Genomic DNA, 17,258 nt, shown 5'->3' on the forward strand with positions numbered 1-17,258 from the left:
GCTGCATCAATCCCAGGGGTGGGCAGATAAACAGAGAAGAACAAATTCTTATACGCTCTTTTAAAAGACCTGCTCTTTGAACCCCCATTAAAACTAGCTGGAATTGGGATCTGCACGGGCCGATTTGCTTCAGCTCCTGCACTCCACCAGGGCTCTCTACGGACAGCCCCGCAGAGCCTGGATCTGCCTCGCTCAGCATGGCAGCAGCTCTGCAAGGGTTCAGGCAGCCCTACCAGGAGAGGCCGGGGATGGACCCTGGACCCTGATGCTCTTCCCGTGAGCCATGGCTCCGTTCCCCTAAGGCAGGAGTGGGCCAACCAGGAGGAGAGGAAGGTGCTTTCCAAATAGGAGGACTTACCTGGACCAAGTACTGTTCTTTGATGTGTGCCCGGTCAAAGGACACATTGTGACCCACCACCAGCCTCTCCGGCCACTCCCGCTTAGCAGGGCTGCTGCCCGTTTCCAAGGGGATGAGATCCGACAAAGTCAGCTGGCTGGACCAGGTGTAGCGTTGCTTTAGCAGCCGCTTGCTACACCACGAATACCTGGGAGGGGAAACGTAGCCACCGTTATTTCTGTATCATATTCACATACGGCCGGATATTCATTCATTCATTCATTCGATTTCTATACCGCCCTTCCAAAAATGGCTCAGGGCGGTTTACACAGAGAAATAACAAATAAATAAGATGGCTCCCTGTCCCCAAAGGGCTCACAATCTAAAAGAAACACAAGATAGACACCAGCAACAGACAGTGGAAGGATGCTGTGCTGGGGGTGGAGAGGGCCAGTTACTCTCCCCCTGCTAAATAAAGAGAATCACCACGTTAAAAGGTGCCTCTTTGCCCAGTTAGCAGGGGTTGACCAACAAGCAGAAGGTTGCCGGTTCAAATCCCCGCTGGTACTTATACTGGGCAGCAGCGATATAGGAAGATGCCGAAAGGCGTCATCTCAGACTGCGCAGGAGGAGGCGATGGTAAACCCCTCCTGTATTCCACCAAAGACAACCACCGGGCTCTGTGGGTGCCAGGAGTCGAAACTGACTTGACGGCATACTTTACCTTTAGGCAGTGATACACATATCTGTATCTTTGGGATTAGGAACATTGGAGGCTGCCTTATACCATTGGTCCATTTCACTCAGGACTGTCTACACCAGGCCTGCTCAGTTTTGCACCCCCCTCGCTGCAGCTGTTTTTGGACTACAGCTCCCATAATCCCCAGCCACAGTAGCCAATAGCCAGGGATTATGGGAGTTGTAGGCCAACATCTGCAGGAGGGCCGAAGTTTAGCAGCCCTGGTCAACACAGACGGGCAGCGGTTTCTCCAGATTTGCAGGCGGGAGTCTCTCTCAGCTCTCTCTTGGAGATGCCAGGGAGGGAACTTGGAAACGCCTGCATGCAAGCAGGCAGATGCTTTTCCCAGCACGGCCCCATCTCCTAAATGGAACATGTTGCAGTGCTCACACATGTAGTCTCCCATGCAAATGCAAACCAGGGCAGACCCTACTTAGCGAAGGGGGAAATTCATGCTTGCTACCACAAGACCGGCAGTGTAGGCCCTCTCACACTAGGACCATCACCAAGTCTTGAAATGCTGTCAAGGGCCCATTGAGTGGCTCCTAAATTTTGGACTGGCGGTTGGATCCCAAGAAGACTGGTCAAGGTCAACCTCAGCTGTGAGCCCTTTGGCTGGTGGTCATATACCGAACAGCTTCAAGGAACAAAAACCCTGCCCCAACCAGACCATCAGGAGTTCCTCCATCTTACCAGGCACTGGGAGAAACGGCCACAGCCAGAGTTGGACAATGGCCTTCTTCCATGCACACCTCCACATCAAACACCAGCGCTCGCTCATCAGGGAAATCCACAGCTTTCCTCTCCCCGCCGGGTCCGTATCGCGTCCATCCGACTTCCCAAGCCCATTCCAGAGGCATGGGTGGGATCTCACACTTGAGAAGTTCCTCAGCCGCCTCCAGATAGGGAAGGCTCTGCTTCTGCGCCAAGATACAGAAGTGTTCGTCAAGGTTGGCCCCGTACATCCGGGGCAGCTGCAGCTCCACATCAGGAAGGACCGAGGTCTCTTTGCCCCACAGGTCATGACTCTGCAAGTGTTCCATGCTCTTCTGGATGTCTTCCTCTGAATACTGCACCTGAGCGCCCCGGAAGATCTGCTCGTGAAGACCCTTAGAGAGCATCTGGATCCCAAGGGGATTCATGCGTGGCTGGCTGGAGGCACCACCACCAGCTTCTTGCACCATCTCCTCCCGAACTGGGTGGCTAACCAAAGAACTTGTGAGCCGCCTCTGGGTTCTCTGGGACGTGGGCAGACCCGTCAGCAAAGTCTTCCGAAGGAAGCATTTCATCTTCGCCAGGACTGAGCAGCATCAAGGACACCGGACTTTCTCGCTAGCTCAAATCTGTCAAGGAACAAACCGTATCCAGTAGAATTAAGGTTCAGCATGATAGCTTCTCCATCTCCCTGCCCAAGATGAGTCCGATTCAGACAACATGTTGTACAAGTGTACAGACGTCTGTACACTCGTACTCGTGTTTGTTTGAATGACTGTCCCTGTATCCATTTTAATCGGAACCTAACCGTCCCCAGCACAGCATGCCTCCAGTGGCCGTTGCTGGTGTCTATCCTTTGGCGATGGGGAGCCATTTTATTTATTTATATCTATGTAAACCAGTTTGGGAACTTTTTGTTGAAAAGTGGTATATAAATATTCATCGTTTAAAAGTGAACCTGGATACAGGCTCTTCAAATGCATGGTACAGATCAGTGTTCCCTGTAAGGTGTGCACATGCTCACAAATGTTTTGATGTCAGCTCAATTAATTTTAGATCCCACTCATACTATTATTATTATTATTATTATTACTACTACATTTATATCCCACTCTTCCTCCAAGGAGCCCAGAGCAGGGTACTACATACTTAAGTTTCTCTTTCACAACAACCCTGTGAAGTAGGTTAGGCTGAGAGAGAAGTGACTGGCCCAGAGTATCATGGCTGAATGGGGATTTGAACTCAGGTCTCCCCAGTCCTAGTCCAGCACTCTAACCACTATACCACATTGGCTTAAATCAGGGATGTCCCACTCTGAATGTGTGTGTGCACACACTGCCTGGATACTGCTGCCCAGAACAAAACTCATTCCTCGAGTTAGACCGGGGAGACCGGGGTTTAAATGCTGAGTGGTTTTGGACATGTTACCCTGACTCAGTCCAGCGAGGCTGGTTACGGTTACCACCGGCTCATTTGGTGATAACCCTAAACCGGGCCTTCTCTAGGGTTGTCCCAGGACTCTGGAATGTGCTCCCAAGTGAAACTGGAACCTCCCCATCTCTGTTTCTTTTTAAGCAACGCTTGGAAAATGAACCTATTTTATCAAGCTTTTAGTTTATAATGTTTTAAAGTTTTATTGATGGTTATTTTGTTCTTTACCATTTAAGGTTTTACCTTTACCATTTAAGGTTTTGCATGTTGCTGTTTTGATTTGTGAACCACTCAGAGATTTTATATAGGAATGGCATATAAATGTGATAAATAATAAATAGATAATATTAATATGCTTAACCAATTTTAAAAACAGTTTTTAAATTGCTTTGTATTGTACTTGGTATTCACCTGGTTTTGGTCTGTTGTGATTAAATGTGTTGGGTTTTATTTCATGTTTTAACGTGCTGCGAGCCACCCAGAGAACAATTAGTTATGGGGTGGCTAACAAATAAAGTTGTTTATTATATTATTATTATGTTATTAAACAAGCTGGCCCTAGAATTGGTGAGCAGACCCTGAAACTGAATGAAACAAACCTTAGCAGTAACTGATTTCTGCCAAAGAAATTCACAGTTACTCCAGCTCCACCAATACAACCCTCCAACATCTCACCGACAAAAACAGGGACACACTCATGTTCATTTCAAGGGACAATGCCTCAAACCCCTCCCCTCCCCTTACAAACTTATGGTTAATATTGCTGAAGACCCCATTCACACCCAAGCGCCATATTTACCCGAATCAAAGACGGCTCAGATTTTAAGACAAGCCGCTTAAAAAGTCAAGGTTAGTTAAATACAGGTTATACTTGCATTTACTCGAAGGGAACAACAGGACTCTGAATCTAAGACAAACTGATTCCCAATATCAAATAACTTGCAGAGGGCGGGCAGGTGGGTGGGTGGGGGAGATTCATTAGTGGACTGACTCATCATAAGAACAGCCCTGCCGGATCAGGCCCAAGAATGCCCATTTAGCCCAGCATTTTGTTTCACACAGTGGCCCACCAGATGCCTCTGGGGAGCCCACAGGCAAGAGGTATTCGCATGCCCTTTCTCTCTTGCTGTTGCTCCCTTGCAACTGGTACTCAGAGGCATCCTGCTTCTGAGGCTGGAGGTGGCCTCTAGCCATCAAGACTAGTAGCCACTGATAGACTTGCCCTCCATGCATTTGTCTAAGCCCCTCTCAAAGCCATCCAGGTCGCTAGCTGCCGCCACATCTTGTGGCAGAGAATCCCATCTAGAGGAGGTCCTGACACGAGTCCCCTGAGTAGCAGGGCTGGCATGCTGATGATAAGTCTCAGCCGAGCTTCCACTCCTGGCAGAATCTCCAGGCAGGGCGGGGGAGGAAGAAAACCCCGGACTGAAAAACTTGGAGAGCCGCTGCCAGTCAGTGTTGACAAGGCTGAGCTAGATGGACCAAGGGTCCGACTCAGCAGAAGGCAGCTTCCTAGGTCTCCATGGCAGGCCTGAAAAACTCTAACCCCCCCACCCCACACTGGGCTATCTTCACCCCTGCCCCCAAGTGCCTGTCTGCAGACCGGTCTCTCCCCCCACACTCCAGCTCTCTCCCCCCACACCCCAGCTCCCCCCCACACATTTCTCCTTGCCCCCCAACTCACCCTCCAGCTGCTGCTGCTCTGCTGCTGTGCAAGCCGAGAGTGAGCTCGTCCCAGGCAGAGGGGGGTTCTCGACGGGTTACAAAAAACAAATTCCTCCCTGCTGTCCTCCAAGAACCCAGAGGCCAAGGCCTGGGATACACAGACAGGCCGAGGAAGTGAAAGTGAGGCTTGCCTTATCCGGAGGTGATCCGGTTCCTTTCCTCCAATCCGCTTCCTCCTTCTCCCCCCCCGCCTCCGACAGCAATGGTATCTCCCAGGATGGCTTCGGGCCGCCCGCTCCGTTCCTTCCCTTCCTATAGGCTGCAGGGAAAGCCATGGCGCAGGGTGGCCGCGTGGCCTAATGGATAAGGCGTCTGACTTCGGATCAGAAGATTGCAGGTTCGAGTCCTGCCGCGGTCGCGAAAGGGGCTTAAAATCCCAGCTGTGGTTTTTTTTTCTTTTTGCATGTGCTGAAATATAAATAAAGGATCCTGTTCTGCCTCCTTTGGCAGCCCTTTTACTACTGTGGCTGTATTTGGGGGTCACTGTGCAACAGAAAACTACACGGGGTTTTTGTTTTGTTTTTATGTGACATTTTTAAACACATTGCCTTCCCAAAGTGTCAAACAGTTGTCAGTCCTGCCCTTTCCCCAGCCACCAATTCTGCACCACCACCCCTGAAATTCTGCACGGCAGGCAAGCTTTCAGCAGGCGCAACTCTCCCCATGAGTAATGTGAAGGAGCTGCACCTTACGGATTTCTGCCTGTCGTGCAGCTATGAAAAGGAAGAGAATGGCACTCTGAAGGGGAAAAGTTGCCAGCTCTTTGGGGCTGAGGGGGGCGGGCAGGCGGGCTGGCAAGTCTGCTGTACCTTTAAGAGATGTCTAAATATCAGAAATACAGCAGCTGAAGATTTATTTATTTATTTATTTATATTCAATGGATTTTTATTAAAACCCATTTTTATAAATTTAATGGATTTTTAAGATTGTCATGGAATTTAGGGAGAAGCTTTACCTGTTGGATTTTTGCATTGCTGTATAGCTAGGGAAAAGACTAAGGAGAATTGTGCTGGGGCAGAGTCCTGGGGAAGCCACAGAGAAGTCCCAGTCCTAAGCAGCCATCAAATGAGCTGGTGGTAGCCATAACCAGACCTCCCCAGATTATCTTAATAGTGGGCGGGGTGGGTTCATGACAATGGAGGTGTTCTTTTAAATACCTCAGACCCAAGCCGTTCAGGGTTTTATAGGTAATAACCAGCACTTTGTATTTTGCTTAGAAACATAACGACAGCCTGTACAATTCTTTTAAGATTGGTGTTGGTCTCTTTGGGTTATCCCGGAGACCAGTTGGGCTGCCACATTCTGCACCAGCTGTAGTGTCCAGACTTACATACAATAGCAGCCCCACGTAGAGTGCATTACGGTAGTCAAGCCTGGAGGTTACCAGCATATGTAACACTGTTTTAAGGTCATTTTCCTCCAGAAATGGGCATAGCTGATGTATCAGCCAAAGCTGATAAAAACACGATCCTGGCCACGGACTCAACCTGAGAAATCAGAGAGAGTTTTGGATCCAGGAGCACTCCCAAGCTACGTACTTGTTCTTTCTGGGGGAGTGTAACCCCATCCAAAACAGGTAGATCTAAATAAACTCTTGAGTTCTCTCTGTCTCTCTGTCTCTGTCTCTGTCTCTGTCTCTGTCTCTGTCTCTGTCTCTGTCTCTCTCTCTCTCTCTCTCTCTCTCACACACACACACACACACACCCTTCCGCAGTCAGTACCTCCATCTAATTTGGATTCAATTTCAGTTTGCTATCCTTCATCCAGCCCATTACCACCTCCAGGCTGGCATTTAGAGAAGTTATGCCATTACCAGATGAAGTTGATCTGGAGAAATAGATTTGGGTGTCATCAGCATATTGATAACATCTTGCACCAAATCTCCTGACGATCTCTCCCAGTGGTTTCATGTGGATGTTAAAAAGCATTGGAGATAGTATGGAGCCTTGTGGAACTCCATACAGTAACTCTCACTTTGCAGAGCAACAGTCTCCAAGTAATACCATCTGGAATCTGCCAGAGGGGTAGGAACGGAACCACAACTGTCTCAGGTGACCCAGAAGGCTATCATGGTCAATGGTACTGAAAGCTGCCGAGAGATCCAAAAGGATCAACAGAGTCATGCTTCCTCTGCCAATACCCAATTGGAGATTATCCATCAGGCCAACCGAGGCGGTCTCAGCCCTGTAGCCCACCTGAAAGCCAGTTTGAAATGGGTCTAGATAAATGGGTTGACAGTAGTTGGCCATATGTTCCTAGGAAGCACAGTCCCAACTGATATTCAGAGATATACTCCCTCGGAACTTCTGGCTTCATTAGCTGTAATTACATTCTCTCTCTCTCTTTTAGTGTAAGAACATCAATTCAATCAATTCCTTTATTAAAGTCACAGACCAGCACAGTAAGAACGTAAGAACAGCCCTGGTGGATCAGGCCCAAGGCCTATCTAGTCCAGCTTCCTCTTTCACACAGTGGCCCACCAGATGCTAAATATTAATACCCCACTCTGGGATTACAGAATTCTTCCTTCCCAACCACCCCCATTTTACCCTCACAACAACCCTGTGAGGTAGGTTAGGCTGAGACATCCTCTGAGATGGTAAAGGTAAAGTGTGCCGTCAAGTCGATTTTGCCTGCTAGCACCCACAGAGCCCTGTGGTTGTCTTTGGTAGAATACAGGAGGGGTTTACCATTGCCATCTCGCACGCAGCATGAGATGATGCCTTTCAGCATCTTCCTATATCGCTGCTGCCCGATATAGTACCAGTGGGGATTCAAATCGGCAACCTTCTGCTTGTTACCCCTGCTAACTTGGCTACCCCTGCTAACTGGGCAAAGAGGCACCTTTTAACGTGGTGATTCTCTTTATTTAGCAGAGGGAGAGCAACTGGTCTTATCCACCCCGAGCACAGCACCCTTCCACTGACTGTTGCTGGTGTCTATCTTGTGTTTCTTTTAGATGGTGAGCCCTTTGGGGACAGGGTTCCATCTTATTTGTTTGATATTTCTCGGTGTAAACTGCCCTGAGCCATTTTTGGAAGGGTGGTATAGGCATTGAATGAATGAATGAATGAATGAATGAATGTTAGTTAAGCATTTCCCCACTGTGCCACTTGATGGTATGGATAGCCAAAAAGTGTGGGCCTGACTGCTGTCAGTCTTTTTAAAGTAAAGAGTTGACTTTGGGTTGGGTAACTTACAGTGAAATGATATCTTTTATGCAGCATATTTCGGCTTGAGTACCACCAGGTGGCAGTGTTGAACTTCAGTAAAAAGCTGACTTGATGGCATGTTAACATCGCCTTCTGGCAACTTCAGACAGTGGCTTTCTTTCAGGCTGTATTTTGGGGGAGCCCAATTGTGTTCAGAAGCTCATCAGAACCTCCTCGATGAGGAAATGGGTCCTGGTGAACAGATTTCTGTCAGACGGTTTGCCTACCACTTCTGATCCAGAGCCCTGGGGCAGCCACAGAAAAGGCCCAGTCTCGAGGAGCCACCAAACGAGCTGGTGTTCCTGGGGGACTGAGGTGTAACGAGGAAAGAAGGCTGCAAGTTTCAGGGTGCAGAATGTGTTGGCCCTTTGGGGAGCAGGAGTCAGGCTTAGGTCTTGCATGCTTTCCCCACTGGGCACCACTTCAGGGTGCAATGCAAGAGGAGAAGATAATGGGCTTTTGTGCTCTCCCCAAGAACTGGGGTCCCAGGTGGCCGGCTAGGTCTGCCTAGTGGACAGGACCTGCTGCTGAATGCCACAGCGGGGAAATGACTTGACTAGCAAGCCAGAGGTTGCCGGTTTGAATCCCCACTGGTATGTTTCCCAGACGATGGGAAACCCCTATATCGGGCAGCAGCACCTTTCCTACAAGGTTAGGGTTAGAAGATCTCGTTTAGAAAAATGATCTCTGAAAAACAAGAGTGCTGTGGTATTTAAAGTCAAGAGTATCTGTGATGATGACAGCTTCTTTGAACAGCACCATCTGTGTAAAGTGACATTTGAGAGAGTAACATGAAAGAGAGATCCCTGCCCCCAGGAATCTACAGTCTAAATATGGGATGGGAGGGGTGGTGACAGCACGGGTAAGAAGGGGTGAATATGAGCCAATGCACATTCTGCATTTCTAAACGAAAAAGCTCCAGATGTTGTAGCACCTTTCTTACAAGGTAAGATTAGAAGACCTCCTTTAGAAAAAAGGGAGCAAGCAAAGGGAGGCAGAATCGAGGTTTTTACAATGATGCATAGAGAGTGGAGAGAGTGGATAGGCAGTTCCTCTCCCTCTAGCAGGAAGTTAGGACGGAGAAAAGGAATAACGTTTTCACACAGCACATAGCTAATCTGTGGAATTCTTTGCCAGAGGGTGGGGTGCTGATGGCCACCAGCTTGCTTGGATGGCTTTAAGTGGAGCTCAGACAAATTTCGGGAGGGCAGCTCTATCGATGGCAACTAATCTGGGTGGTGCTAGGATGCTTCTGGATACCAGCTGCAGGGGAGCAAGGGCAGGGGCATGCCTTGGTCTGCTTGTGGGCTTCCCAGGGGCCACTGTGGGAAACAGGATGCTGGACTAGATCGGCCTGGGGCCCAGGGCAGCTCCAGGAGGGGGGAGGGAAGCGCCTCCCAGGCACATAGCTTGCCTCCCACCTGCCCCCATCCATTTCTGTTTCAGAAAGCAAATAAGTGGGATGCAGATCACCCACCCATAAATGCACCTTTGCCCCATCTTTGCCACACACACCCTGGTGCTACCACTCAATATAGGAAGGTGCTGAAAGGCATCATCTCATAGTGCGCGGGAGGAGGCAATGGTAAACCCCTCCTGTATTCCACCAAAGAAAAGCACGGGGCTCTGTGGGCGCCAGGAGTTGATGGCACACTCGATAGCACACTTTACCTTTACTTACCAAAATCCTAGTGTGGCTCCCTGCTTTCCCAAACTTTTTGAAATACACATCTTAAATTTTGGTTTTGCTGGATTGCCTCTCTAGATTAACACAGCTGCTCTGGAAAGAAGCTGAATGCTTCTTGGCCACCGAATGGTGTGAGTAAAGCTCACAGGCAGATTACGGACCATTACGGGATATCACCATGTTATGAGTGGGTTTATTGTTCCAATAACTATCCATCACTGCTGTATTTAATGCATAAGGCCTGTTCTTGGAGGGATGCCGATTCTGATGGGTACTTTGGGTAATATAGTAGCAAGTGTCCCATAAACAGCTGGCTGATGTCCAGTCCTTGGCCTGGTGTGGTTAAAAATGGCTCCTAGCTCTTGGAAGTAGTAATGGAATTAGGAGAGGGATCCCTCCTGCAGAAGTGTAAGAAGGCAAGTATTAGTCCACAAGCAATGCCCGCAGATTTTGCTCATCGGTACCATCTTGGAGGATGGAGGCTGATAGATTTTCTTGGCAATAGCTGTTCCCCCTAGAGATGGAAAGTAGGTGATCTCATTCCTGCACTTACAGCTTTCTCGGTGTTAATTCCCCTTCTTGATCCCTAACCCTTCCAACCAACGGATGTAAAATTGCAGTTGTTTTTGCAATAGAGGAGGATTAGGCTCGTGTCTTGTCATGTTGCATGTAATACTGCATGCCTGGCCTTGTTGCGGCAAAACTGACAAATAACTCTGTGGCACCTTAAAGACTTGCACGTCTACTGCTGCAGAAGGCTTTGTGGCTAGAGGTAATCCATGATCACCATCAACCTTAAATATACAGAAGATAAGCACAGTAGTGAAAGCATCTGACCAATACGGTGTTAATGACGTTCTCTGTTTCCCCCATTTATGCTCAGTTCTAAATTCTGTGATTTGGAACACTTCAGCGTTGCACAACTGTTTCTCCATGTGCACACTGAGAAACTCATGCGACACTCGGGCACCTGGCCATAAAGAAGAACAGGGTAAATCGGAACACCACCTCTGGAATGAGAAAGGACTTCTCTTCCCAAATGTGTATTGGAGAGCCCAGATGAGCCTTGATGGAAATAAAATAGCTGACGCTAGCACAGTGTGAAGGCACTCAATCCACAATTAGCACACTGGATTGCAAAATGGCGCGCGCACACACACACACACACACACACACACACACACACACACCAGCACAAAGGCTACAGCTTGGCAAAATGCCCATGAAAGAAACAACAGCATCATAGATGGATAGTAATGCGCTCACCAGCACTTTCAGCACTGACAAAGGTGCTACCCAAAGCACTGATCGCCTGAACACTGCATCCCACAGCCTTTCATGATCCAAGTCTACACCGAGGAGTCCTAATGAGTCTAGTTGGTAGGGATGCTTTCCTACCATTCTGGGCAAAACTGGACGCTCTTGAGGCCATTGGCATAGCATGATAAAGAGATCAGTCAGGAGAGGCAACTTGGGCTCTCCTGCTATTGAACTACAACTCCCATCATCCCCAGGGGATGATGGGAGTTGTAGTTCAGCAACATCTGGAGGACCAGAGGCTGGGAAACCTTGGTGTAAGCTGTTTCCTTCTAAGTCCTGTTGTTTGTGCCATTGGGAGAATTGGAGGGGATTCCTTGACATTTCCTCTGCTTGGCCTCCGTCCTCCTAGCTGACTTTGACTTCTCCAGAAGACAACCTGGAGCAGCTAGAAGTAAGATTAAGGATCTATGCCTCAAACCCTCTGTCTTGATAGTTGTAGAATTATTTTCTGGATAACTTTGAAAATTGAAATGAAATTGATCTTCACTTCTGAGGGAAGGAGAGAGAGAGAGAGATCCTTTAAACAATCATCATACATTCTGTGGCAAACAATAAGAACCTATATCAAAGTAAGAATCTCTTTGCGTATTTTGCAAGCTATAAAGCAAAATTTAGCCACATTTAAAGAAATGAAATCTTAATCAGATAAAAGGGGCTGCAGATAAAATATATCAGTATGGTCTGGATACTTTACTAAAAAGGGTGAGAGAAAACTATTTCGGATATCCTTATAAAATGAACAGCCAAGCAAAACATGCACAGTGGTTTCCGTGGCACCTGTGCCGCAAGGGCATAGCCAAGCGGTATAAGGGATTTTCTCAAGTTCCCCATTTAGTACTGCAGTTGGCACTTCACTTCTGGGTATGCTGCTTCTGGGCTTCTAACAACCATGTGACAGCAAAGTGACCTTTAAAGGCTGGCATTAAAATAGGAGCTTGAGTTTTGCATGTAGGAGAACAAGTGTCCTCCTCTCTTGTAGCTCCTCTGTGGTCCAGGGTAATAAGGTGGTGAAATCAGATTTCCATGCGTAGGGTACAATTGTGGCTAAAGACACAGTGGTCATGAGAATGGGACCCAAACAAGAATGGTTCATGTGGATGGATGAGCTGGTGTGAGCTTTGTATATATGTGTGAGCTTTGCCATGGTTCATGAGTGCACATGTGCATTTGTGTGTGCGCATGCGCGCACACACACATGCCTGGATCTCCACCTCCCATGAACTCCTTATTCTGCTTTGAAACTGTACCGGTAGACTCCCCTGCCATGCCAGGGAGGAGAGCCGGCCTTGTGGTAGGAAGCATGAATTGTCCCCTTTGCTAAGCAGGGTCTGTCTTGGTTTGCATTTGGATGGGCAACTACATGTGAGTGCTGTAAGCTATTCCCCTGAGGGGATGGGGCCGTATCGCAGTGGCTGAGCATCTGCTTTGCATGCAGAAGGTCCCAGGATCAAGCCCTGGCAGCATCTCCAGGTAGGCCTGGGTAAAGACTCCTGCCTGAAACCTTGGAGAGCTGCTGCCAGTCAGGGTAGGCAGTACTGCACTAGATGGACCAAGGGTCTGGCTCAGCATGAGGCAGCTTCCTAGGTTCCAGACAGGGCTAGATTAACCTTTATACTAAAGCTACCGTGTAGGGCCTTGATAATGGGGTGACTGTAACTTCAGGAGGTGGTGTGGAGTAGTGGATAGTGTGCTGGACTAGGGAGAAACATGAGTATTTTAATATATGTTAAACTGGAAATCTTGTCCCGGATAGGGCTTGACACCAACGATCATGTCCTAGGCAGGACTTGGAAGCATTCGCCATAGATCCTTTCATTTTGGGCCGGTACAAATCTTCAGCCAAACATATGATTGGAGACCAGCTTCTAAAGCACCCTATTTGTCTATATACAGGGGGGAAGTGCTCCCCCCTTTCTCCCCCGCTCCCTTTTCCTCTTTCTTCTTCCCTCCCTCCTTCTTTCTCTGAAATCAGACAAATAAGCTTAACGTAAGCTCGATCCAGTTCTTCTGTATAATATGCTTGCAAGAGTGGTGTTCAGACCTTCTGTATTGACATACTTCGGTCTAGATGCCACAGCCTTCCTGCTTCCTAGAACTGGAGAAAGGATCAGCTCAGTGCCCACAGTGCTGGGCTGTGGGGAGAAATAGGGCATTTCAGCTCCGCTTGCCATAGAAAAAGCTTCTCTAAGATTAGAGGCACCCTTTGAAGTGGGGATTCTCTTATATTTCCAGTTCCCTCCCTGGCAGCATCTCCAAGATAGGGACTCCTGCCTGCAACCGTGGAGAAGCCGCTGCCAGTCGGTGAAGACAATACTGAGCTAGATAGACCAATGGTCTGACTCAGCATATGGCAGTGCCCTATGTTCCTGTTTAGCCAGGGGAGAGCAAATGACCCTATCCAGCCCCAGCACAGCATCCCTCCAGTGGCTGTTGCTGGTATCTGCCTGATGTTTCTTTTTCCGATTGTGAGCCCTTTGGGGACAGAGGACCATCTTATTTATGCATTTTTGGGGTAGACTGCTTTGTGAACTTTGGTTGGAGAGTAGAGGGGACAGACACACCATTTGCTTTTGTTAGCTGGCACGGATACATAATACACCTGTGTGCACAGATCTGTAGCTTGTGTTGTGAGCATAAACCACACATGCCCTCACAAGCACGACACACATTTATAGACCGCTTTCCAACAAAAGTCCCTAAAGCGGTTGACAGAGATATAAATAAATAAATAGAATGGCTCCTTGTCCCCAAAGGGGCTCACAATCGGAAAGAGAGAGGGCGAGAGCATGCCCTCAGCTCTTGCCTGTGGGCTTCTCAGAGGCATCTGCTGGAAGATGCTGGACTAGATGGGCCTTGGGCCTGATCCAGCAAAGCTGTTCTTATCTTCATGCCCAGTTCTGTATTGAAGCTGAGAAAGGGGCTACCAAATGCAAGTAAAACCACACCGTGAACCAAGGCTGAACAAAGGGAGGAATCCACCTCCTCAACAAGAGAGCCAGTGTGGTGTAGTGGTTAGAGTGCTGGACTAGGAGCGGGGAGACCCGAGTTCAAATCCCCATTCAGCCATGAAACTAGCTGGGTGACTCTGGGCCAGTTGCTTCTCTCTCAGCCTGACCTACTTCACAGGGTTGTTGTGAGGAGAAACTCAAGTATGTAGTACACCGCTCTGGGCTCCTTGGAGGAAGAGCGGGATATGAAATATAATAATCATAACTTTATTTGTTCACTGCCTCATAACAAACACACAATGCAAGGCAAACAGATTGCAGTATGCCATACAAAATGCAATGCAACGCGCATGTGAAATTCATTTTGTGTAGGAAGCCATTTTAAAAAGCCGGAGTGAACAAAAAGGCCTTTGCCTGGTGTCTAAAAGAACAAAGTGAGGGCAGCAGGTGAACTTCACTGTTGAGTCTATGTCATAGACAGGGTGCCACCACTCAAAAGCTTACCTGGGGCACACTTTTGCCTTAGCGGCTCCCCTGGTCTGCATCCATGCTTCTACGGGCTTGTTCTCTTGACCCTTAAGAATCCTTTCCATGGGCAGCCGGCGGGGGGGTTCAACATGGGGCTCCAGTGGTGGCTGGACTACATTGTCCATCATCCTCAGCCACAATAGCTGGGGCCAATAGAAGGTGGAGTCCAGTAGGACCTGGGGCCTGAGGATCCAAGTCTGGTGAGTGGGTGGGTGGGGCTGCTCTGTCTCACTTTAAAAATAAATAAAACAAAATCACTTTTTCGCAGCTATGGCTGACCTGTGAAAGCAGAAAATAATGAGAAAGAGGGATCTTCCTAGGTGGCTTGATGATCTTGCATCTGGGCTCCTTATGGGTAATATAACCCACAGGACTTAGGGAAGGAGGAACTCCTGAACGGCATTCTCAGGAATCTATCACATCCCTTGTTCCAGGGCAACCCTGGGGAAAGCAATGGGACTACTCTGGAGTAAGGGACTTAAAGCATTACAGGCTCCATGTATTTCTCCATCAGAGAGAGGACATACCAGGGAGGTGTGACTGAAAATCATATATAGGCAATCATTTTCCCACCCCAGAAGAAAGGGGGATACACAGCGCATCTAGAAACTCGCCACAGTTCTGGGCTAAAAACCAACTCCCTTCATTCGACAGACCTCTTACTTTACTTTACTTTACTTTAGTTATTTATTTTGCAGAGACACCAAATCTTCCATTGAAATGCCAGGCGCTTGAAAGAGCTACGGATCATTTTATTACCGGTCGTGACAACAGTGCTGTTACTAAGCATCTAATCGCTGCTGAGGCTACGATCCTGGGCAGGCACACACCGCTTGGGGAGTAAGTTCCATTAAATACAGGCGCCTTTACTGCTGAGTAAACAGGGTGGAGCTCTTCAGCCTTGCCGGACTGGGCCAGACTTGTGGCCACGTGTAGGACCAATAGGAAAATAAAGGTCATTTTAACTTGCCCGGTCAGAGTTTCACTTTCTCCTTTTGCGTCCCCAATCTCGGCTCAAAACGGAGTCCGCAGCGATTGTGGGTGAATGAAATAACTCGCTGCGATCGAAGAGCTTGAAGGCACGTGATGCACCCATGTTCTGGAAGGTAAGCAGCTCTGGTCCGTGCCGGTTTGGGAAACCATCTGGGGAACACACCTGTAAGGTGCCTTGAGCTCTCCCATGGAACAAAGGCGGTCTATAGAAATGTCATAGGTTGATTTTTTAAATGCGAAATGACAAAGTTGGGGCTGGGGGCGTGGCGACCCACAGATCTAGAGAAAACCCACACCAAACCAGGAAGCATCCACTAAAATGTCAGCAAAAAGGAGATTTTGAGATGCAATGGAATATATGAGGTCCTTGTGTTGTTCGTTGATATTATATGCCCCACCCGTTTCAGCCACAAGGCTTTCTTCAGGGGGGCAGTTATATACTGTAACCTTAGAAGAGGTCTTTGTTTAAAGTTTACTGCTTGTTAAATTCAACCCATTACCACAGGTCTGGGCTATTAATATACTTAAACTGCAATCCTCTGCGCGCACACCTGAACTTCCAAAAAGAGCATAGGATTACTTCAGTTCCCCTCCCTTTATAAACTTTCTTTCTTTGGCCTTTTAAGCGAAGTATAGAAAGAAAGAAAGAAAGAAAGAAAGAAAGAAAGAAAGAAAGAAAGAAACCAACCAACCAACCAACCAACCAACCAACCAACCAACCAACCTTGAACCTTTCCTGGTTTAGGGGAAATGGAAATGAGATGAACCACACTCCTTTCCAATTACTTAATTTCGGTGTCCCCTATAAGAATCATTTTTTCCTTTGGACATTATATTTAGGGAATAAGGGGAAAAGAAATGAACAGCGTTAACGTGCATTCTGGCGCTTGTTTTAAAAGTAGTTTGGGGAGGAATTTTCCGTAGCAGAGAATCCTTACAAACTCCAACGAGTTCAAATATTTTGATTGCAATTCCAAATTCCTTCCGAAAGTTCGATGCCTCTGGCGCGGTTATTGGAGGAGGAAACTCTTTTGAGTGCGGACGAGCTGATGAAAAGAAAACAAATATTTCGCCAATTTTTCCACCCATAGGTTTTAACCAGCAAAGGACAAAGCAATCGGACCCGCATGGGGAGGGTGTGTGAGAGTGTGTGTGTTAAAACCACGTTTCATAATCGCCTTAATGTGGTTTAACATCGACCTGTAAGAGAATGTTGGTTGCATGAAAAGGAATCGAGATGAGCAAAATTAAAACAGTTCTAAGTAGCGCTACTACGCACGCAACGCTCAACCATGGCGCGATTCTCGAAGGAGTCGCTAGGGGTCGCCATTGCCCATAGCAGATCTCGTGGGCAGCTGCCAATCAAAGGCGCTTTCTTCGACCCTAGACTCACAATTATAAACAAAATTGTGATTACCCACCTTTTAAACCTATATTTGTCCTCAAGGCTTGTAAGCAAAACAGTACCCACTTTCCCCCCCAATTTCACCTCTCTTATCCTTAACAGGCTTTTGTCCTCATGGCTCTCTACAAAACAATTATTTTATTTTATTTTTGAACTGACACATTTTAATTAAAATAGCGACCAACAACAACATCTCACAAATATAACGTCTGTTTCTGT

General features: G+C 47.8%; 1 protein-coding gene and 1 non-coding gene across 4 annotated transcripts in view; one reads left to right on the top strand and one right to left on the bottom strand.

Annotated features, from left to right (window-relative positions):
• Window positions 1–5,107, bottom strand: part of POLG (DNA polymerase gamma, catalytic subunit) — a 30,552-nt gene extending 25,445 nt beyond the window's left edge. Inside the window, exons 1-3 of one of the 3 annotated variants that reach the window (XM_053272160.1) lie at window positions 4,906–5,107; window positions 1,770–2,419; window positions 359–545 (exon numbers count right to left, since the gene is read on the bottom strand). In XM_053272160.1, the coding sequence (XP_053128135.1) occupies window positions 359–545; window positions 1,770–2,365 (783 nt within the window). In that variant the 5' untranslated portion in view covers window positions 2,366–2,419; window positions 4,906–5,107. Of the gene's footprint in view, window positions 1–358; window positions 546–1,769; window positions 2,420–3,820; window positions 3,946–4,905 lie in introns of those variants that run through there. The other 2 variants (XM_053272157.1, XM_053272158.1) reach the window with 2 other exon arrangements.
• Window positions 5,108–5,231: 124 nt separating this feature from the next.
• TRNAR-UCG (transfer RNA arginine (anticodon UCG)) lies at window positions 5,232–5,304 on the top strand. Its single transcript has one exon. It is a non-coding gene; the product is annotated as a tRNA-Arg (tRNA).
• Window positions 5,305–17,258: the final 11,954 nt, after the last annotated feature.

The sequence above is a fragment of the Hemicordylus capensis genome, chromosome 10, assembly GCF_027244095.1.
Source record: "Hemicordylus capensis ecotype Gifberg chromosome 10, rHemCap1.1.pri, whole genome shotgun sequence".
NCBI lineage: Eukaryota > Metazoa > Chordata > Lepidosauria > Squamata > Cordylidae > Hemicordylus > Hemicordylus capensis.